This window comes from Amblyomma maculatum, chromosome 4, assembly GCF_055883805.1.
Source record: "Amblyomma maculatum isolate TAMU_Amacu chromosome 4, ASM5588380v1, whole genome shotgun sequence".
Classification (NCBI taxonomy): Eukaryota; Metazoa; Arthropoda; class Arachnida; order Ixodida; family Ixodidae; genus Amblyomma; species Amblyomma maculatum.
Window position 1 is genome coordinate 204,753,054 of NC_139347.1, and position 22,548 is coordinate 204,775,601.

At 45.7% G+C, this 22,548-nt stretch overlaps 1 protein-coding gene across 1 annotated transcript in view; it reads left to right on the forward strand.

Annotated features, from left to right (window-relative positions):
* The window catches only part of LOC146194037 (rho GTPase-activating protein 6-like), a 124,405-nt gene that overhangs the window by 67,360 nt on the left and 34,497 nt on the right, over positions 1–22,548 (forward strand). Inside the window, exon 2 of the mRNA XM_084602943.1 lies at positions 17,079–17,224. Coding sequence (XP_084459069.1) covers positions 17,079–17,224 — 146 coding nt within the window. The remainder of the gene's footprint in view (positions 1–17,078; positions 17,225–22,548) is intronic.

The window sequence follows — 22,548 nt, forward strand, 5'->3', positions numbered from 1 at the left end:
CCTCGGGGTATGGGTAAACGAAGAATTGGCATACATTGGAAAGCATGAGCAATCGCTTAAGGCCAAAGGGCGAAGAAATTCCGGGATAATGAAGCATAGGGCATTGTAGGGATACAACAGGTATGAGGTTTTGAGGGGTATTTGGAAAGGAATTATGGTGTCCGGACTTACTTTCGGAAATGCGGTTTTGTGCCTAAATCACAGGTACATTCGGGATTAAAAATAAATTAGAGAGCCGTTGGGCGATTAGCACTAGGTGGCCACGGCAAAACCACAGATGAGGCGGTACAGGGATATATGAGCTGGACATCTTTCGAAGTACGGGAAGCTCAGCGTAAAATATTATATGAGGAACGCCTGAGGAAATCGGACAGGAACAGATGGGCAGCTAAAGTATTTAAATAGCTGTACCTAAACAGCGTTGACTCACAATGGAGGAAAAGAACCAGGAAACTAACCACTAAGTATGCTAGTCACAAGGACGGAGAAATAAAGAGCATTAAGCATCAGGTGAAAAACACAGAAGGTAAAAATTGGATAAATTCGATGGAAAAAAAAACAGAGTGCGGAATAATACCGAAAGTGGAAAATGCGTCAGGAAGGAAGATTTCTTTGATAACTCAAGAGGCAGTGCCCTACTTTTTGAAGCTAGCTCAGGGTGCCTTAGAACACGCAGCTACAAAAAGCAATTTAATAATGGAGATGACACACGTGCTGTATGTGGTAACTCCAGTGAAACAAACAACCAAAATATACTCGAATGTAATGGTATCTATCCGGAAGTTGATGCAGGCGCAATCACTGTTCCTGAAGCTTTGGGGGTTTAGAGATACCAGTGGCCGGGTGAATAAACCGGTGGTGGAAACTAGCAAAAAACGACTGGAAGGTTGGTGGCTTAAAAGCAGAGAAGTGACATAATGTTAGTAATGTTGAAACAAAAGTTTAATAAATAGAATGATGGTATAGTTAACCAATTTAAAACAATAAATAGGATATAGGGAGAAAAATCAGCATAATAGCTACTGCTACTACCCGGTTTCAAAGGGGATGCTGCTATATTTCATCCATCCTTCGGTCCATATTATTTCATCCATATTATGAGCGCTGTGCCAGAACTTTTACCTTTCACCTGTACATACGCAACATCGTCATCATTCACCGGTGTTCGCAAGATCACGCGCAACGTTCCAGATTGTGGCTGGAATAAAGGCGCTTGTTCGAGCGGTGGTTCACAAGTAGTGCAGGTGCGCTTAGTATCCCAAGCCTCTTGCTTTCGACCTGTCTACTGTTCCCCCTGGAGCTCCGTTCCGGCCTTCGCTTGCCCTCATACCCCTTCAGTATGAACGGGGGCAGCGGAACCCGCCCGCGCCCGGCATCTGCCCCTGCTGTTGTGGCTCCTCGTACCATCACCAGCCGCCAGCGCAATCCCCAGTTCTTTGCCGGCCTTCGTGGCGACGATGTCGAAGACTGGCTTGATAAATACACCAGAGTGAGTTCCTTCAACCACTGGGATGACTCCCACAAGCTACTGAATGTTGTCTTCTACTGGACTGACGTCGCAAGAAGGTGGTTTCACAATCACGAGGACCACATTCCTGGTTGGTCAACATTCACCCAGCAGCTGTTCTGAGCTGGATAAGAGGAAGCTAGAAGCCCGTCTTCAGCAGCCTGGTGAGTCGTACACATCATATATCGAGGACGTTTTAGCCCTTTGCCGCCGAGTTGATGCTGCTATGACGGAAGCTGAACGCGTTCGCCATATTGTTAAGGGCATCGGAATCGTCGCTTTCAACGCTTTGCTGGTTCATAACCCCTCCACTTGATATTTTGATGAGACAGCTCCCACCATTCTTCATAGTGACGTCAATAGACAAGGCATCGGTGCCATTCTTTTGCAACGCAACGTTGCTTCCGAAGAGCAGGTTGTGGCATACGCTAGCCGTTCTCTCGCAGCAGCTGAGCGTAACTATAGCATTGCGGAACAGAATGCCTTGCCGTTTTTCGGTCTGTACAAAAGTTTCGACCCTATTTGTATGGCCGCCACTTCACAATCATCCCCGACCATCATGCGCTCTGTTGGTTGTCGTCGCTAAAGAACATATCAGGTCGGCTCGGCCGCTGGGTGCTACGTTTACAAGGGTATACCTTCACCATTATGTACGAATTCTCGATGCTGACGCCCTCTCTTATTACCCACTGTCTTCTACTCCAACCAACTCCCATGCGGAAAGTACACTCTGCCCCTCACGTCAGCCTTCCGGTAATCGTCTAGATGTTGCACCCATCGAGGCCTCTCCGCTGGACCTAAGCAGTAACTTTCCGGCATTGCAGCAGGCTGATCCTTACTGCAGCACAATTATCGCTCGCCTCCGCGGTCAATCACCGGCACCAAACAGTCGCCTCCGTCGTCAGCTTTGCCTTTTCCGGATTCAAAACGGAACACTTTACAGCTCTGTACACCACACGACTGGTCACCGGTAGGTTCCCGTAGTTCCTCGCTCTCTCCATCATCGAGTGTTGGAGGCTTACCATGAAGATGCCACTGCTGGTCATTTAGGACAACACAAGACGTACGACCGTATAAAAAGCCGCTACCTTTGGCCCGGGCTTCCTATCAGCGTCGCCAAATAGATATCGTGTGCGCCTTGCCAACATCGCAAGTGGTCAACATCTCTTCCTGCCGGCCCCCTGCAACCTCTTCCTTGCCCATCCGTGCCTTTAGATTCGGTCGCCATTGACTTAATCGGCCTTCTACCTCTCCCGGCCGCCGGTCATCGATGGGTTGTAACCGCCATTGACCACCTGACGCGCTACGGTGAAACAGCCCCTCTTTGCTCCGGTGCCGCTTCTGAAGTTGCCGAGATTTTCTTGCGAGCGATGGTCTTGCGTCATGGTGCTCCCCGTATCTTTATTAGCGACCGTGGGAAAACATTTCTTTCCCAAGTCCTGGCGGAAGTACTCCACGCTGCCAACGTCATCCACAAGACATTTTCTAGTTATCATCCTCAGACCAATGGCATCATCGAACGCTTTCACCGCACCTTATCTGACATGATATCCATGTATGTCAGTCCTGACCATAAGAACTGGGACACCATTTGCCTTTCGTTACCTATGCCTATAACTACGCCGTTCAACGCACCACTAGCTACAGCCCATTTTTCTTAGTTTATGGCCGTCAACCAAAAACCCTATTCGACACCAGCTTCTCTGCTCCTGCCTCCCCGTCTGCATCATTGGGCGACCAGTTTTGTACATGTACGGCCCATTAACGGCAAATTGCTCGCCGCAACACTGAAGCCGCTCAGCTAGAACGGAAGCACCGCTATGACCATCACCACCGCGCTACCTCCTTCACAGGGCTGGGCAAGATACTTCGAAAAAGTATCTTCGATACCGATACTCGATACCCTGAAAAATTATTTCAGATGCCGATACAAGATACAGGATTGAAATCGATTTTTGATACAGACACTCGGCACTGTATCGCCGATACTTCGATACTTCACTGAAATCCTGACATAATAAAGGTGTTAATAACATTAACGGCATTCGAAAATTTTACCATGCTTTCCAGAATCTTTAGAGCATTCATAAAGCCTAGTTTTTCTGAAATGGCTTCCACGAATACGCCAACATGGAGTTATTGTTTGGGCAGCTGTCTTTGTCATAACTTCACATTGATTTGAAGCCATGATTAAAGTTAAGCGATTGCTTCCACAAGCAGCCTGGCGAATTCTTTAAACTAATGCTCTCTATGCGAACCGACCAGTGAGCACTTGGCTGTACATACTGATACAAAGGTGCAACCTGCGCCCATTTGTATCGGCAGCATACACATAAGGAAAAAAAGAGAAGGCGATAGGACAGAGCGCTCGCTGGAGCGTCGCTGAAGAAGTATGGCTGGTTGTAGACAAAAGAAATATCTTTCTTAACAGACAGTGGCTAATAGGGTATCAATCAATTCGCATATTTGAAAAATAAATTTTTTTAGGATAGAGATATCTTTACAAGTTTTAGTAAAGGTTCGCTTAAATGTTTTTCGCAATACAATCGCTTGACAACGCATAATTTGTTGTTTGAACTGTGCTGGAAAATTGCATTCATAGCTTTCATGTCGTGCATTTCATGAAATCTAAAGACGTAATATTTTTTCCAGGAAAAAGGCCAGTATAAGCCTGTTCCCTGTGCCGTTACAAAGAATGTATTTGTTTTCCGTCAAACGCCGTAGCTACAAGAACGTGGTTAGCCGACTGCATCACGGTGGTCTGAGGCCTTAGAAGCTTGTATCCGTGCTGCCTAGCAGAGCCAGCACGCGGAGCCCAGGGATTTTGGGAAGGGTTGTGCACAAGTTACTGTGTCCTACAGCACACTGAGGGCACTGCTTGACGAGAAGCAAACGCCGTATAGACAGTGATTGGCGGATGGAAAAGGGTGGGAAGAGCGGCTAGGGATACAGCAGTATGCGTGATCCTTAATGCGTGTTTGCCTTGCGTTCCCGCTTTTGTCATATCTCTCTGTGTGGTCATTAAAGGCTTATTAAAGGCTTAGCAGCTTCATGCTGCGCACTCGGTGCTCAAAAGTAAAGCATCTAGTGAGCACCTACTTACCATTTCCTCCTCCAGTTTTAAAGAAATTGAATCTGGAAATGTGGTTGACGCTGAGGGGCCGGGGCATTTGTAGGCAACTCAGACGGTACTACAAGCCGAGCTGTCTCAGAGCCTGCACTAGTGTCTGAGCGAGCGCCGTCAGCCCAATCTCACAGCAGTTTCAATATTTGAAGTTTTCTTTAGTATCGAGTATCTTCTAAATACGCAATACTTTAAAAACGTATTGTCGATACCGATACTCCAATACTTTCATTTTCAGCACACGATACTTAATACCGATACACAAAATGTATCTAAAGATAGTATCGAAGATACATGTATCTTCGATACTGCTCATGACTACTTCTTCACAACCGGTGAATGAAGTGCTACTCTGGACGCCGCTCCGCACGCCTGGATTGCGCGAGAAGTTCCTCTATCGCTACATCGGTCCTTACACAGTTCTCCAGCAAACATTTCCCGTGAACTACCGCATTGTCCCATCGCATACCGTCGTCGATCGGTGTCGGCGCTCAGTAGAAGTTGTTCATGTTTAGCGCAAGAAGCCGTACACCCGCCGATCCGCTTCCATCTGAACAGCGACCAGGGTTGCCGCTTCTTTGCCGGGGGGATTTGATGATGATGATGATGATGACCTGAGACAAAATGGCACATACCCACGGCGGGGGATTGGCCAGGGTGCATTGTAGTTTGTAAATAATTATGTTCAAGGACTGTAGTATTCAGATAAATATGGATCTTTAACTAGAATTTGGAAAAAATAAAAAGGAAAAGAAAATTGAAATCGTACCTAGCATAGGAATCTACCTGTTAAAATTATGTAATCATGAATGCAATCGGGAACTGGTTTCAAGGCATATTTCTTGACGCTTGCTCCGAAGGAGAGGAGAACTGGAATGGTTAATGGAAGACCTAATCTCGAAAGGGGAGTTGCTAAGTAAATTTTGCGGAGAGATGCGAACCTCCGGCAGAAGAGAAAAAAATGATCGATGGATTCAATTTCTTTGCAAGACTCACAGAGGTTAGTAGCGGATAGGCCCGAGCGACATAAATACAGATTTAGTTTCGGTAATCTGCAGCGCAAGAGAGTCATAGACACTTCACATATCCTTGAAACACACATGCGGCCACGCCAAGGCCACCTGCGATGTTGGTAATCTGGTGCAGAAAGGAGAGGCTCGTTACTGAGGAGATGGAGACGTTGGAAATTTTGAAATCGTGCTAAAGTTCATGGACGTGCAGAACATGTGGTGCCAGAACTTTTACCTTTTTCACCTGTACATACGCATCATCGTAATCATTCACCGGTGTTCGCAAGATCACGCGCAGCGTTCTCCAGATTGTGGCTGGAATAAAGGAGTTCGAGCGGTGGCTCACATCATTATATATATACAAATACATATGGTATGCTGTGAAGAAGGATATCCTATATCTTATTTTTCAAACAGGGAGGCTTCCTCATGATGGACAATTTTAGCTTATTGATTAGATTTGATATCTTGGCCACGTTTATCTTGTCTGTTGCGTTGTAGGCTTCAATGCTTTGGCATTTCTTAACGAAACCTTTTGTGTGCTTAGACAATTTACTTATATCTTTTCCAGCTATTCTACCACCTGCGACTGTCGTACACTTATTGATAATATTTCTGAGATTACCATTCAAATTGCTTCTTAACTAAGGTCGTCTTTCTCAGCGAGCATCTGTTCTTTGTAGCGAGACCGTGAATTATGTATTCCCTCTCACAGCTAATTCATTGATAGACTTCTTTCTTACTGGTCTGTTCCGTTCCCTCTAAAATATTAGACAAATTTGAGACCTTACCATCCTGTTGTAGTTACATCGCAGCTTTCCGATCACCTCTATATTTTGCACGATTCCGGGATGACAGTATGACCACAATTTCATTTTAGTCTGCCCTAAGGCTTTTTCGTGTCCACTATCGGTTCTTCCGTTTCATAAAGAAGGTATTCATGATTCAAAAGCTTCCGAGAACACAATAACTGCCCTGCTTTTCCGAAAGACAACGCCGTGCTCGCCCACAGCCTGGTCTTCAGCATATTTTGAGTGTACAGCATTTTTACATTCCCCGTTGTTTTATTGTACATTTTCATAGAAACTTTCGACGGCGTAGTCATGACTACGAGTATGCGTATAGGCCTGTAGGACCTTCAGTTTATACCGCTTCAGTTTATACGATGAAGTGATTGCTTGCGGGTGGAGAACGCTCGGGCTGGACCTGGAAAAAGGCACAGAACCGAAGAAGAAGAAGAAGAAGAACACTGTGGTGCTTCCTTGTGAGGATTGTTGGCATTGGTCACTTTGGATATCGCCAAAGCATATGACAGTGTAGAACACTCTATACTGTTGAATAAGTTAAACGAAATTTGGCCACCTTTTTACATTTTTTGCATGGCTAAAAGAATTCTTAAGCGACAGGAAATATTTCTGCACTAGAGGTTCTATAACGTCTGAAACTTATTACCAAACTAGAGGCGTGCCTCAGGGATCGGTGCTATCTCCATTGCCATTTGTTATATTAATGAGGGATATTCCTGTTCATCCAAATATAAAAGTGTATGTGTATGCGGATGATATTTCCTTTTTCTCTTCTGCACGAGATGTTCATTCTTTATATCAGTTATTGCAAGCCTACTTGAATGCCCCAAGTTTGGCTGGGTAAAGCAAAATTAATTCTTAACGTGAAGAAATCCTCAGTACTCGTTTTCCCACTGGCACACCCTCTTTATATCTCCCTTGCGTATTGCGGTTCACATATCCGACAGGTTGAATACTTAAAGTACGTGGGTGTATTATACCAACCCTAATTAGACTGGCGGCCTCGTATCAAAATTATTGCCTGAAAGGTGAGCGAGCCCTTGGTCGCCTGATTCGAATCAGCCATAAGAAATTTGGTATGCTTAGAGATACTCTTTTGTTTCTCTATAAAACTTATTTGAGACTAATTATGAAGTTTGGCTTTGCTCTTTTCTCGGGCACTCCTAAATATAAACTACGACCTTTTTTGCTACTGGGGAGGCGCGCATTACGACTATGTTTCGGGTTGCCAAAATCAGTTTCAAATACAGTTCTCTATTTAGAGGCCCGGGTACGTGACTTGAACTCTCGATTTGAGCTCCTCACTGTGCGAACCCTTTTACGAGCACTGGATTTTCTCGATTTGAGCTCCTCACTGTGCGAAACTTTTTACGAGCACTGGATTTTCTGTCTGGAGTGGCTTCTACCACTTTTATTGCACACCAAGCTCAGTTTCTAGATTATCATTGGCCGCAATATAAGCAACCAAAATTTGTATTTACTCAGTCTTTGCTGTCCAAAATTGCAGCTTCGCTTATGTCAGTAAGACGTGTTGGCAATGTTCAAGCTACTTCCGCATTGTTCTTTGACCAGTCTTTGCCATCTAATGCAAAACACTTGACTACCACTTTAATAAATGGGCACCTTGAAGATTTTCTATTACAGTATCCACGACACGTAGCTATTTTCACAGATGCCTCACAACGGAATTAAAAAGCAGCAATTCCCAACCACTTGATTGGAGGTTTTCGGTACGGATCTCTGATTACACACCAATATTTACTGCTGAATTGCTTGCAATTGGTTTGGCTCTTCAAAAAGTTCCCGGTAACGTTTCTCACGTAATCATACTCTCTGACTGCCTGTCAGTCTTAGCAGCATTAGAAAGCCCCAAAATGCGTCTTTTGAAACAAACCCGGATGTTTTTCCTTCCGTTACATTCACAGGAAGTACATTTTCAGTGGGTTCGCGGACACTGTGGCATCGCTTCTAATACAATGACGGATTATTTAGCAAATTCAGCTCTCAGGGGGTCTGTTGCCGATGTTGTACCCAATATTATTTTGCTAAATATATCCCGTTTTGAACAGTTTAAAACGTTAAACTCCTTGAGCCATGAGCCACTCCTTGCGACTACGGATTTTAACCATTTAAATTTTCCTTGGAATGTCCGATGTTGTACCTCGAGGCAATGTGAGGTCTCCATGACGCTCATGCGTTGCAGAATTCCTTCCCTTAATCTTTGTTTATGTCGCTCTGGATTCACGCCGTCAAATCTTTGTGCGTCATGTGATGACGTGGAAACAATTGAACATTACATCCTCTCCTGCCGCAGGTATGCTACTCAGAGAAGAAATTATTTAGAAATACTTCTTGCTCGCCTAGGATTGCCATTTACAGTTCCTGTCCTCCTCTTCTTTGGTGCAACCGTCAAAGGGTATGCCCTAAAACCGGCGTGTGAGTTACTTCATAATTATATTATAGCTACTGGAAGATTTGTGTGCTAGCGCTGATCTGTCTCAATTGTACTCTTTTTTCTTTTATCATTATTTTTATTATTTTACAATTTTAATCCTTTTTGCATTGTTTTCTATAGCTATCGCCTCAAAATTTCAAATTATTTCAGCAATACCATAGAGTCAAATCGACATTATCTATTATATTATGTCACCTACAACGAATTCTGGCCAATCCCCCACTGTGGGTATGTGTCATTATAACGAAGAAGAAGAAAGATAATTCTCCTCGTTGGTCGTCTGGTGGTTCTCTCTGCTGACCCACTGCGGCTTGGTCCACTGCCCGTTCTGGTTTGACAACTGGTGAGGCCGTATGGGATTTGGCCAGATTTCCCCCTTTTGCTTTGGGATTCTTGTCTAGCTAGGGTTACGACCATGGCAATGTCTTCCCCGAGCACAGGCCCGGTAAACTGGTTCGCCAGTTTGCCGGCTGAAAAGATACGGCTAAAATGGTTTTCTGATAATGGTGTCAAGCATATCCCTGTGGCACTGATTCCTGTAGAAGATGGCACAATTAAAACAAAAAGTCCTCGTCTAATCAACGATCAACTAAAAGCTTCAACCAGTCGATACCTGCATATTTCGGAGGTGCGAGCATTTGGCATAAGAGGAGTATTATGCAAATCTGGTGGCTTCGGTTGCGTTGCTGAGTTATTGAATTGCACTTCATTTGCCTCATTTGCTGTGAAGGAATTTATTCTAGAGCAGCTTGCATGCGTAAAAGGAATAGTCCGCGGGGTTGATTTTCCGCTACACCAGCAGAAAGTCTTGAGGATCTTCATGAGGCTGGTGTTTGAATCCTTTCACTTTACCGCTGCAGCAGAGAGGAGGAGGGCTCACGCATTCCAGCACAGTCAGTCATTGCAACGTTTGAAAGGTCGTCTTGCCCGTGTGAAATTAAAATTTAGGCAATAATTACCGTGTTGACACTCTGCATCCTCGTCCATTACAACGTAAAAATTGTTAGCGTCTTGGCCACAGCGGCAAAGCTTGCAAGTCGGCAACGCGCTTTTGCGTTTGAAGCGGTGATCATGCATCGGATCCCTGCACGTCTAAGAATATTAACTGATGCCTTTGCCAATGTAGTCACACAGCTGATGATCCCACTTGTCCAAACGGGGCCGATGAGCAGACTGTCTTAGACATCATTAAACGCGACAGGTGCTCGCGAGCAGACGCTTATGCCCTAGAACCGAAAAGACAGTGCATACACAAATATTGTCCGCACCTCAACTCCCTATGCTGAGGGAAGTATAACAAAGTCGGTTGTTGTTTCAGTAGAGACGGCAGTTGCTGGGTTACCTGATCACTTGATTAATATACCCAGCGATGCTTTGCAACGAATCATTCCACACAGGCTGCTTTATCGACTATAAGTACTCTAGTCCCGTCTATCTGCACTACTTCCCATACAACAATAGTTGATATTCAACCTGACACCTCTTCTTCGCACACGCGTGTGGATTTAAACACTACTGAGCCAATCTCGTCTTCTAACGTATGTCAGTCATACGTTGAGATGGCCTGCCCATCTAAGAAGCGTCGTGCTTCCTCGTCGCACAAGAAATCGGATCATCCGCATGTCAAACCTAAGAAAGCTTCACTTGGAACCACAAAAAAATCAGATGTGTTAAAGACGCTGTTGCTGCCTCATTTTTAAAGCAATAATCATAGTGGGAATCTCTGTACTAACCTGCAAGTGTCGTTTTGTCCTAACTTTCAACAACATACAGCAGCGTATTCTTAAACTTACCCCTGATATTATCTTACTACAAGAAACTGCTCTCTCCTAATCGTCCTTTTATAATGAACAAAATTGGCAGTGGCTTAGCTCTGCTTTGCCTGGATATACGTAGCGCAAAGTTAAGGTAATGCTTGGTGCTGAGTTTGCACTTTCACTGAATTTTATCGTGCGTTCAGTGCACCAACGAGTCTTGGAATCGCTTTCCTCATCCTCCTCATCCTCTTCCTCACTATCCTCCGGCTACTGTTGCCGTTGCTTAGCGGCGGCCATAGCACGTCGTTGAGCTTCCTGGCGACGAGTTTTCGCTAGACGTTCTTCTCGTTCTCGGAAGATTCATTGTTCCGGACCTCTCTCGCGGCCGCGCTGGGAAAGCTTCTTGTCGTGACGGTACATCGCGTACCCCTTGTCGAACACAGTCAGCATTTCACTGAACGCATTAAAGTTCACAGGCATTCTATAATTCACCTACAGGAAGGGAAAGGCGCAGTATCTGTCACTCGCGTAATCCCGCTTTCATTCTCACTGTTGACAAGGGGAATTATGAAGGGCATTTCACGTTCCGTGCCTTGCGAAGTTTTCGTGCCAATTTTTGTGTTGAGTATTTTAGTACTGTATCCAGTAAAACATTTTATAAGGACTTGATCGACTTGTTTGTACCCGCACCCCTATACCGATCCATATATTTTGGAGGCCCAGGACGAGATATCCTAAATAGAGTTAGGAAGATGACGGTTAAACCGATCGTCAAGTCGTTTTTCTTCAAGCTTCACTCTCGTATCCTTTCCAGAAAACGTGGCTTAATGATAAATGTATATTTGTACTTTGGACCCTCAATTGCACAATCTGTAAAAAAACAGGGACCATCAATCGCGTTTTTATAAGCTGCTGGGATCCCGTTTTTCACTGGGATATATTACAAAAAATTAAAAAAAAAATGAACTACCCAGTAATCCTTATGGCATGCGGTTTCTATGCGGACAAAATGATTATGGTGCAGGGCTTCCACGGCATTTGGAAAACGCGGATGGCACGCCGAAGAAAATGTACGATCGGTCAGGTACAACTTCATCGAAAGTGTCACACTTCTCGAAGATATTCTCCGCAGTCAGCCTGAGCAATCTCACTGCATGGATGTGATTGACGGATTGGTCAAAATTAGAACGTTTATCGCTGAAGCCAAAGGTAGGCTAGTGAATTTTATGCATGTATGCACTTTGTTGACCGGCAATAAAGAAAACAAAATCCAGGGCGTGGAGCAGTGGTAAAGCGCTGGGCTGGAAGGGCTGGAGGTTCGATTCCCCGCTGGAAGACAAAGTTTCTTAATTTATTTTCGAAGTATTGATTCAATGGTGATTGGGCATGAGACTTCTGATTGGTCGCTTCAAATTTGTCGACTCGCGCATGCGCATAACGGGTGGCGCCCGCTCAAGCGAAACTCTGCTCTGACCCGCGTAGTGTAGCTTTACGCTAAAAAATTACCATGTTTTAGAGCTGATCACTTACACGGCAGGGGTGGAGGCTTGGTAACATTGGTTTTAATGAATTTGGTTCATAGCGAAAACGTTTTTCATGAATGTTTTGGCCCTGATTGTGAGGTACTTGCCGTACAATGGATTTTCCCTCAGTGTTTCCATGTCAGAATTGAAAATATCTGCTTTCCCACAGGTGTTCATAGGACAGACATTTTAGACGCTTTACTGCGTAATAATTCAAATGTAGTTTTGCCTGGGGACTTCAGATTCATGTCAAACGGTGTTTTAGAACAGACTATGATGGGTAGTTACTTTGTTGCTGGGTGTCAAGAAATGATGTGCATTGTTAAAATAGTCACGCCATTACATATATCCGAGCAGATGTTCATTCAGTTATAGATTTAACTTTAGCAAACGGTATGGGAGTATCATCGCGGTCTACAATAGACTGCGGTACGTTAAGTGACCACTACCCAATCACTTTCATCATTACATACAGTACGCTTAGGCCAACTGGTCCATCAAGAAAATTTGCCAACACTACACTGTTCAAAAAAATTTTAGGAGATGCCTTCAGGTCCCCTGCCCCCTCTGATAAATTGAATGGCGGCCCTGGAGTATATATTGTCTTCAGTGTTAGACGGAACTCGTCGATCTGAGTTTATTATTGGATTTATCGTTAAAAACATGACGCCTTATAGCTGGTGGAATGAAGATTGCGAAAAAGCCTATCGGCAGAGGAAAGCATCATGGAAGCGTCAAGCCCATAACCAGTGCCCAAAAAACTGAGGTAATAACAAATGCTTTGCAGCTTCGTTTAAAAGAACAGTGTCTAAGGCTAAGATTAAATATAATGCAAATCTGAACCCACATTTGTCGAACTCAGTAACCGGAAATCTCTTTATATATACACGGAATGTACAAAACTGTTACCCTGCTTTTATACCACCCAGTCCTCGGTTTTGTCCCCACGAGAAGAATTAGATCAATTGGAATTCATAGCCAAAGACCTTGCGGCACGTTTTCAAGCTCGTAATACGTTTTGTCAACACTATTTCAGTTTTGTACAAACTTCATTAAGGTATCTGTGTCTAAATTAGTGTCTGTATTTAATTGCCTGCAGTCGGCTGCCATGCTTAAAATAGTATTGAAAGACTTCGCTTTGGGCCTATTGCATATTGGTAATTAGTCTTTGGAAAAGAGTGAAAATGATTTTATTACTGAAAGTTCGGGGGAAGGGTTTTGATCTGTACAATATTCGGCCGATCGCTACCACTTGAAATTTAGTTAAGCTAATATAACAGTTAATGTATTGCTGTCTCACGGATTATGTTCTATCCTTTCATGGGTTTAGCAAGGCTCAAATTGGATTCCAACGGGAACGCTCAATTTTGGAGCGCACAAGTAGACTTGTAGATCCGTATTAGGGTTGACTTGAGTCAAAAAGAGGTTTCAGCTCTAGTTACTTTGGATATTACCAAGGCGTACGACAGCGTAGAATACAACATTTTGCTTCATAAACTAGCTGGGCTACAACCTCATCTGTACATCTTTGCATGAATAAGGAAATTCTTAAGTGATAGATCATTGCTCTGCACTAAGGGCACGTTTGATGCCAGCTCTTACCCCCAGTCAAGAGGTGTACCACTAGGCTCAGTTCTCTCGCCGTTATTGTTCAATTTACTAATGCGTGATATTCCTCTTCACCCGGTCGTCAAAGTTTGAGTATACAGACGATATTGCTTTTTCCGCTTCTGCCACAAATACTCACAACCTGTATAGTTTGTTGCAGGTGTATCTAAATGGTCTGGAATCCTGGCTGCACAACCTAAGGTTAGCTTTAAATATGAATAAATGTGTTTTCCTGCTATTCCTACTAGCAACACCTATTAACATTTATTTATCATATCATTCTATCCTAATTCAGCGGGTTGGTTCTGGTAAATGTTTAGGTGTTATTATTGGGTATTAGACTGGAGGTCCCAAATTAGAAGTCTTGTGCTTAAATGTGAACGTGCCCTTGACCAGTTGGGGAGAATCAGCAACAAAAAATATGGTATGCGTCGGGACATTCTACTCTTGCTTTATAGGACCTACATACGGCCAATACTTGAACTCGGCTGTTCGCTTTTCTGGGTGCCCAAGGTACAAGCTTGAATCCCTGTTTGTTTTGAAACGATAAGCTCTGTCCTTTTGCTTAGGTTTGTCCATATCAGTGGCTACAATGATGTGCTCTACTTGGAAGCTCGGATAACTAATCTAAATTCGCGGTTTCAACTTCTCACTGTGCGAACGCTCTTAAGGTCTTTGAGGTCTATCTCTAGATTGCTTAATGCTATATTTATTTCGAACCCATCATACTTCCATAATATTTGGCCTTGGTATAACCTCGCTCAGGCTGTGTTTACTAATTCCTTGCTGTCGAAACTTTCCGTATCAATATATTTTTTAGTACTAGTTAATCACCGGTGGCCTAATACTTTAATCTCATTTGATGACACCCTCCCTGCGAATACTAAGTAGTTGCCGGCCAATTTAAATGACCTTATAGAGGACTATCAAGACAATTTTCCGAGCAATACTGCCATTTTTACAGATTCCTCCCAGCAGAACGAAAACGCAGCTGTTGGCATATACTGCCGGACTCTTGACTGGAGCTATTCATTCCGTATTCCTGACTATAGACCTATTTTTTTTTCTGTTTAGTTTGTGACCACTGCGTTGGCCTTAATAAAAGGGCCTAGCAATATATCTAAGGTGATTGTGCTTTGTGACAGTCTATTCGTGTTGGTAGCCTTCGACAATTCGAGGGATACTCTGCTTTGACGTTCCCTTTATTTTTTTATTCTCCTCACATTGCAGATTTGCGTTTTCACGGGGTCCCTGGCCTCTGTGGCACTACATATAATGAGAGGGCAGATTGTTCAGCGAAGTCTGGCCTTAGTGGACCTCTTGTTCTATACATACCTAAAACCGTCTACTTAACGTTAGCATGATTTCAAAATTTCCAACGTCTCCATTACCTGAGTCACGAGCCCCTCCTTTTAGCAACGGGTTACCAACACCTGAAATGGCCTTGGTGTGGGCGCATGTGTGGTTCAAGGCAATGTGACGGGCGTATGATTCTTTTGCGCCGGAGAATGGCGCAACTAAATTGGTAATTATGTTGTTCGGAGCTATTCGTTACTAACCTGTGTGAGTCCTGTGAAGAAATTGAATCCATAGACCATTTTTTCCTCTTCTGTCGGCGGTTCGCATCACTACGCAAAATTTACTTAGCGATTCCGCTTTCTAGATTAGGGCGTCTAACTGTTCCAGTTATCTCCTTTGGGGCAAGCGCCGCGGGATGTGCCTTGAAACCAGTGTGCAATTCTGTTCATGATTACAATACTTCCTCAGGCAGATTCCATCGATTCCATTGCTAGGCGAGATTACATTGCTTTTCCTTTCCCTTTTTATGTTTCAAAATTCTAGTGAATCACCCATATCTATCTAAATACTCCACTCTATGACCGTATATATTTAGTATCTGCTATGTTAACCGGCCAATCCCCCGCCGTGGGCATATCTGATGAAAAAGTATAGCGCAAATGACAAGGACAAAATGAAGACTCGTGGGACACACCAGCGCTTAGTTGCAACAGTTTATGCCGAGCCTCGGAGCCGTATTTATACGAAAAAAAAGCCAACATCACACATGCACAGTAGGCGAAACATTCATATCTTGCCGGACATATATCAGCTCCTTACGAGTAAGAGCGATAGATGGCTTGGCCACGCAAGACCCACCCAGCCGATCTATCATCTCGGTCGCCGCGAGATCGACCTAGAGCTGGCGCCACCGTCACTCCGGTAGTGTGGATCGGCGGCTGGCGGCGCTTGCAGAAACGCACGCTGCGTAGGACTGCTTCCGAGTTTACGGTCGGTTTGTTGGCGATGAAAAGGTGTCTTCTGCAGTATTTCTGCAATATTGCAGAGAAAAATCAATGGATTTCGCCAATGCAGCAGAAGAAGAGCGGATTTTAGGAAAACAAAGCACGCAACCACCAGACTTCTAGATTTACTTTGCACGTTTCTTGCGCTGTACCGCGCTCACGCGCCTAATGTTTGGGCCTGCCTAATGACAGCTTTGTTTTTCTTATCGACTTTTAAACAGTTTGCGCGTGTCTCATGCGAGTGAGACCGGCGAATTTAGTGTCAATCCAACGCAGATACCTGCAGTACTTTAGATTGAATCGAGAAAGCCTGGTTCATTATATCGTACTTGACTCAAGGATTAAGCAAGGTAAATGTAGCACTGGCAGCGCACTGCATGACGAGTTGCTTTAGACTGAGTGCACATCAACTCTGGCCCAGACAATCACGCACAAGTATTCCCCAAAAATGAGATCACGCCGACACTATACAGGAAACCTCGCCGCACAGGAAAGCTGATTGTTCACGTGTACAGCGCTGAGTGGATTGAATTTGCCGAGATGCTTTTTGCGGCCACTGTCATAGAATGTGATAGTGTATTACTGCATGCGCCACTAACTGTAAATGATTTCCTGAAACTGAGAAAAGTATAAGGGATTTCTGATGTGTGTGATGTTAATATATAACGGTAAATTAGTAGTGTAATTATTTTGTTTTGCAATGCGAATAAATTTCACCCTGTGAGAGAACTTTTACACACTTGACAGAATTTACAATAATCAGCGATTAATTTTCAGTAACGTTGAAGTGCAAGCTACGAATTACTCGCTGCGAAAACACCGTTATAAACTGCGCATGGGCACTGTCATGTTCTGGGAAGCAAGTTTACAGGCTGAAAATTTTTCTGCACATTTAACTACAATCTTCTCTTTACCCGTCCTAGAGCCACGCGTTATGACAGCCGTGGGATTGGCGGCGTTGTTATTTCGGCCTCTCTTTGTGCAGGAATGCATCAGCAGCAGCAACAGCCGCAGCAGCACGCCGGTCGGCCTTCCGGTCGGCTGTCCAACGTGCCACGCAAGCTGTGGAGGTCGCGAGCCAAGTCCCAGTCCAGGGTGTCCACGCTCAGCGTCTGCAGCTGGTCCCCCGAGGTGAGTAGCGGCCTTTTCCTGAACATAGCTGCTAACAGTGAGAACATTGTGCTGGTTATAATAGGATGTCGAGGAGAAGGAGGAAAAACCTTATTTAGCTCTATATTTCTTGGCGGTTTTTGGGACGTCTTCAGAGATGTCTGCTTGTTGAATCCACAAGTCTTCTCCGTCGACTTCGCCCACTTTTGCACAGTGGTCGGTTGCCCTCAGTCTAGGGCTCCGCTGGCTATTGCCGCCCGTTGGGCTCGCTGTACCAGACCTTGTTGGTCTTCGCAGCTGTCGCTGGACAGCAGAGACTCCCATTGCTCCGCACTCGGGTTTCGAATTTTGGGGACCACATCTATGTTTTGATAGGCCCATGTGATGTGATATAGTGTTGGTTTTTCATCGCACCACGGACATCTGTCAGCGTATATGGTAGGGTGCATTTTGTTTAGTAGATGTAGATTTGAGTATGAACCCGTCTGTAATTGTCTCCATATGACAGCTTTCTCTCTGGTGAGAGAACTGTGCGGTGGAGGATATCGCATTCTTGTTCCTGTATAGTTTTCTAGTATGGCCGAGTATGCCTTGGGCGCTGGCAAAAGTTCCACCCAAGGCAAAAGTTCCGCGGACTCGTCGGATGCTCGGAAAGTAGTGTATGCTCGAGCTATCCTGTGAGCCTCTTGGTTCCCTGCCACCCCCATGTGCCCCGGTACCCACATAATTTTGTGTCTGGTCGTGTTTTCTTCGTGGTTTTTAATTCTGTCGCTCGCTTCGAGGAGTATACGGAGCGCGTGACGACCAATCCTACCATTCATGAAATTTCGACAGGCTGTTTGAGAGTCCGTGAGTATCGCTAGCGACGGCCCAGCTCTATAGCCCTCCGCCACCGCTAGAGCAACGACTACTTCTTCGACTTCTGCTACTGTGCAGTGTCGGATAGAGGCGCTGTCCACTTCGCGTAGAGACGAATCGACCACCGTGGCCACTGCAATTTTGTTGTGTCCTCCTCTCGAGGACGCGTCTGCATACACGGTCGTGTCTTGAGGAGCGTATGTTTTTTGAATAAAATCGGCCCTTGCTTCTCTTCTACCTTGGTGGAGGTTAGGGTGCATGTTTCTCGGGATTGGAGCTATCTTGAGGGACTTGGGAAGTTCGTCGGGGATCGTTACCGTCCTCGCTATTTCTCGCATCTACTCACGGTATCCGAGTCTCTGTAAGAGCGCTCTTCCAGTCGTTGTCTGCAGCAGCCTGAGCTTTTGCGACTCAAGCTGCGCCTCGCGCAGTTCTTCGAATGTGTTTTGCAATCCAAGCGCCATGAGCTTTTCTGTAGACGTGTTGCGTGGTAATCGGTGCGCCGTCCTATACGCTTTGCGTAGCAGGGCATCCACTTGTATTTCAGTCTTGATGAGGCACTGGTAGGGCAGGCTGTACATAGTTCGGCTCACTACCAGGTTTCTAACTAGTTTTAGTGTGTCCTCTTCGCGCATGCCATGCCGCCTGTTGGTGATGCGGGTGATCATGCGTGTCACTTGTATCGTTGTTGTTTTGAGCATGGTAAAAGTGTGACTACTGCGTTGGTTCGATTGAACCCACATACCTAATATTCTTATTGTTGTCTTTTCCGGGATGGACATTCCTTCCAGGCAGATGTTGAGTTTCAGGTTCTCACTGGTTGGGACGGTCCGGTTTTGTTTGCCTCTCCACACTCGAAGCAGTTCCGATGTCTCGGTCGAGCATGCGAGTCCTCCTCCGAGATATTTCTGTACACAGGAAGCCGCTCCCTGTAGTTTTTCTTCCTTCTCCCCGAGGGAACCTGTGTTCGTCCAGGCTGTTATGTCGTCTGCATACATGGCGTGCCTGATGCCTTCGATCTTCTCTAGTTTTCGTGCTAGACCTGTCTATAGGAAGAGGATAGGTGAGATGACTGATCCTTGGGGTGTTCCTTTGTTTGGCGCGTGAATTTTGTTCGATCGAAGGTCTCCCATGCCGATGGTGGCAGTTCTATCTGACAGAAAGGCTTTGACGTACCCGTGGATTCTGCTTCCGCAGTCCTGGTCGTCTAGGCCTCTAAGGATCGCTTCGTGACTGACGTTATCAAATGCTCCCTTGATGTCAAGGGCCATTATGACATTTTCACCCGTTCTGGGTACGTTGCAGAGCACATCTTCTTGTATTTGAAGCAGCACGTCCTGCGTCGAGAGTTTTGCTCTGAAGCCCAACATGGTATGGGGTACATGGTCATTATCTTCCATGAAATTTTGCAGTCTGAGCATTACCACCCACTCATAAAGCTTGCTGAGGCACGACGTGAGCGAGATGGGATTGAGATTTTCAATTTGGAGCTGTTAGCCAGGTTTAGGAATCGTAATTACTTCGGCGTGTTTCCAGTCTTCGGGAACCGTCTCCGCCTCCCAGTGTTTGTTTAGAAAGCTTACAAGCTCTTGTATGAGGTCGTCACTCAGGTTTCGGATCAGGACGTTGTCGATTCTGTCGGCTCCTGCTGCCGTGTTTCTGGTTCCTTATGGCCGCATAAACTTCTTCCACAGTTATTGGGCGGTCAAGTCTCTCGTTTTCGGCTCCGCGATAGATTCCTTGGTATCGTGAGGGGTTGTGATCACCGAAACATTTTTTTCGTGCCTTCTCTAAAAGGTTGGTGTCAGAACCCTCGAAGGAGTGGATGAATCTGTGGATGCTTTTAGTGTTTTCTGATTTTGTTTGGTCGGATCGATTAGTGCTCTTAGGAGATTACAGGTTCTGGCCGTACCTAAGGTTCCCTTAAGCGAGTCGCTGAATTGTTCCCAATTTTGTCTCGCGAGTTGCGCTGCGTATCCTTCAGCTTTTGCCGTAACTTCTGCTATCTTCAGTTTTAGTTTCCTGTTGTGGTTTTGCTTCCGCCATCTTTTGGTGAGACTGCGTCTGGCTTCCCATAGTCGCAGAAGGTGCCCGTCTACTTCGGGCGTTGTTGTTGTTCGTCTTACACTTTTTGTGCATTTGTCTCGCGTTTCTGTCAAGATGCCACTCCATTCTTCTAGTGTTTGGATGCCGCCTTCAGATGTTTTGCAAGCCCCGCGGAACGCGTTCCAGTCCGTGAGTTTTGCTTGTCCGATCCGGCATCTTACCCTTTCCGATGCTATTTGCGTCCGGAGGATAAAGTGATCGCTGCCTAGGTTTTCCATCATGTTTTCCCACTGTGACTCCTTGCTCTTCCTTACGAACGTGAGGTCCGGGCAAGTGTCCGTGCTCACACTATTACCGATTTTCGTGGGGGTCGCGGGATCTGTGATTAGCCTGCAGTCAAAATATGCGGCTACGTCCGCTAATGTTCTTCCCTTGATATCTTGTTTCCGGTATCCCCAACTCGTGTCCATGGCGTTGAAATCTTCTACGATAATGAGTGCATTTTCTTTGGCCAGCTTGTGCGCTCCGTGGAAGAGTTCGAAGAATTTGACTTTTCTTTGTCTTCGCGCGCTGTACACGTTCAGTACAAATGTGCTCCTTCCCTTTCGCTTTTTCGGAATGATTTAGACAAGCGCGTGCTCCATGTCCGTGTCGGCGATGGTATCGTGCCTGATCGCGGTGATGGCTTTGATGACTAGAACGGCTGCTTTACCTCCGTTTTGGCTCTCGTAAACATCGTACCCCAGTAAAGAGGGCCTGGTTCCTCCAGTCTCTTGGAGCGCAATCACATCGGGGGGTGTAAGCTGTGTGTTTGTGTATTGTTTTAGTAGGGCCTGCGTTTTACAGTAGCCTCTGCAGTTCCATTGCCAAAGTTCTAAGTTTTCTTGGTCTTGCTGACGCGTCTTGGTCATGTTTACGTGTTCGTGCTGTTGCCTAGTTCGACAGCGAACGCCGTTAACGCTGGACGGTTGTACGCTCTTTCCCTAATGTTTTCGTTATGTCTGTTTTCGAAAAGCACTTTTGATTTCTGAGATCTGCCCCTGAAATTGTGCTTGCATCTGTTGCATTTGAGATTAGATATGCCGCATCATATCCTGCATCATCTGCTGCATCATCTGTTGCATTCGTGTTTCAAGTTCTCCATTGTTGGATGCTTGTGGCTGTTTTGGAAGGGCTCTAGTGATTTCAAGCTCCCGCTGTTGTGCCTTTAGTGTTTTTGGTAGTTCCTCGACCTTGCGTTCGAGCTCATTTGTTTGAGTCGAGCGAGCTCAAGCTCGCGTCTGAGTGCATCACTGCTCGCGTCTGTAGCTTCTTTGACAGGAATATTTTTGTTGTTTGTATTGTTGGTGTTACTACGTTTTTGTACCGAGTGCGGATCAATAGTAGATGCTCAGCTTACCTTGCTGCCGCCTTTCTGGGAAAGCTTCTTTTTCTGCTTTTCTTGTTTGTACCCCTCCTGTGAGCCGGCCGGCGACAGAGGTGAGAAGGGATTGGACCTTGATCGGCTCCTCGAGGTCTCTCCTTCTGAGCTGAACCATCGCTTGCGTGGTCGCCCACGTTGGTTACTGCGTCCTCTTTCCCCGCTGAGCTTTGGTCTTGCGTTTTTCTGTCTCTTTGGGCACTCTTTGGATCCGGTGCGATGTGCCTCACCGCATAATAGGCACTTGAGCTCGCACACATGGTCTTTCGTCGGATTTTGATCTCCGCACAGTACGCACACAATAATGTCCGGTGTGGGGCACACATCGGAGCGGTGTCCTTGCTGGAAACAGACGTAGCACACTTGCCTCGTGGGGCGGTACTGGTAGCACGGTAGTTCACTCCCGTAGTATATTACGAATTTCGGCAAGATCGGGCCGTCGAACGTGGTCACTGCGGTCTTGGATTTTCCAAGCATCCTTGCCTGGAGAATGGTTACTCCTTGAGTTCAGACTCGTAGGTGTGCTTTGAGCTCTTCAGGAGACGTACCTGGGTCAGCACCGTGTATTACGCCGCAAAAGACGTCCTCTGGAGCTTCCACGTAAGCGTTTACCTCGTACGACTTTCCAGCGAATTTAAAGTGGGTAATGCGCCGCACCAGGTGAGCCGTTTCTTCATGTGGGGTGCTAACGATAATGATGTTGGATCCTGTAAGAAGCCTTACAAGTATGTCCTCGTCCTTGCATTGTTGGCCGCACGCCATGATAACGGCGCGCGCTACTTGGTGTGTGGTGAGTGATTTCACCATGATACCTTTCTTGGGTCGAGGAGGAGGAGGAAAAACTTTATTTAGCCCTATATTATTTGGCGGTTTTTGGACGTCTTCAGAGATGTCTGCTTGTTGTATCCACAAGAGTCTTCTCCGTCGACTTCGTCCACTTTTTCACAATGGTCGGTAGCCCTCAGTCCAGGGCTCCGCTGGCTGCTGCCGCCCGTTGGGCTCGCTCTACTAGACCTTGCTG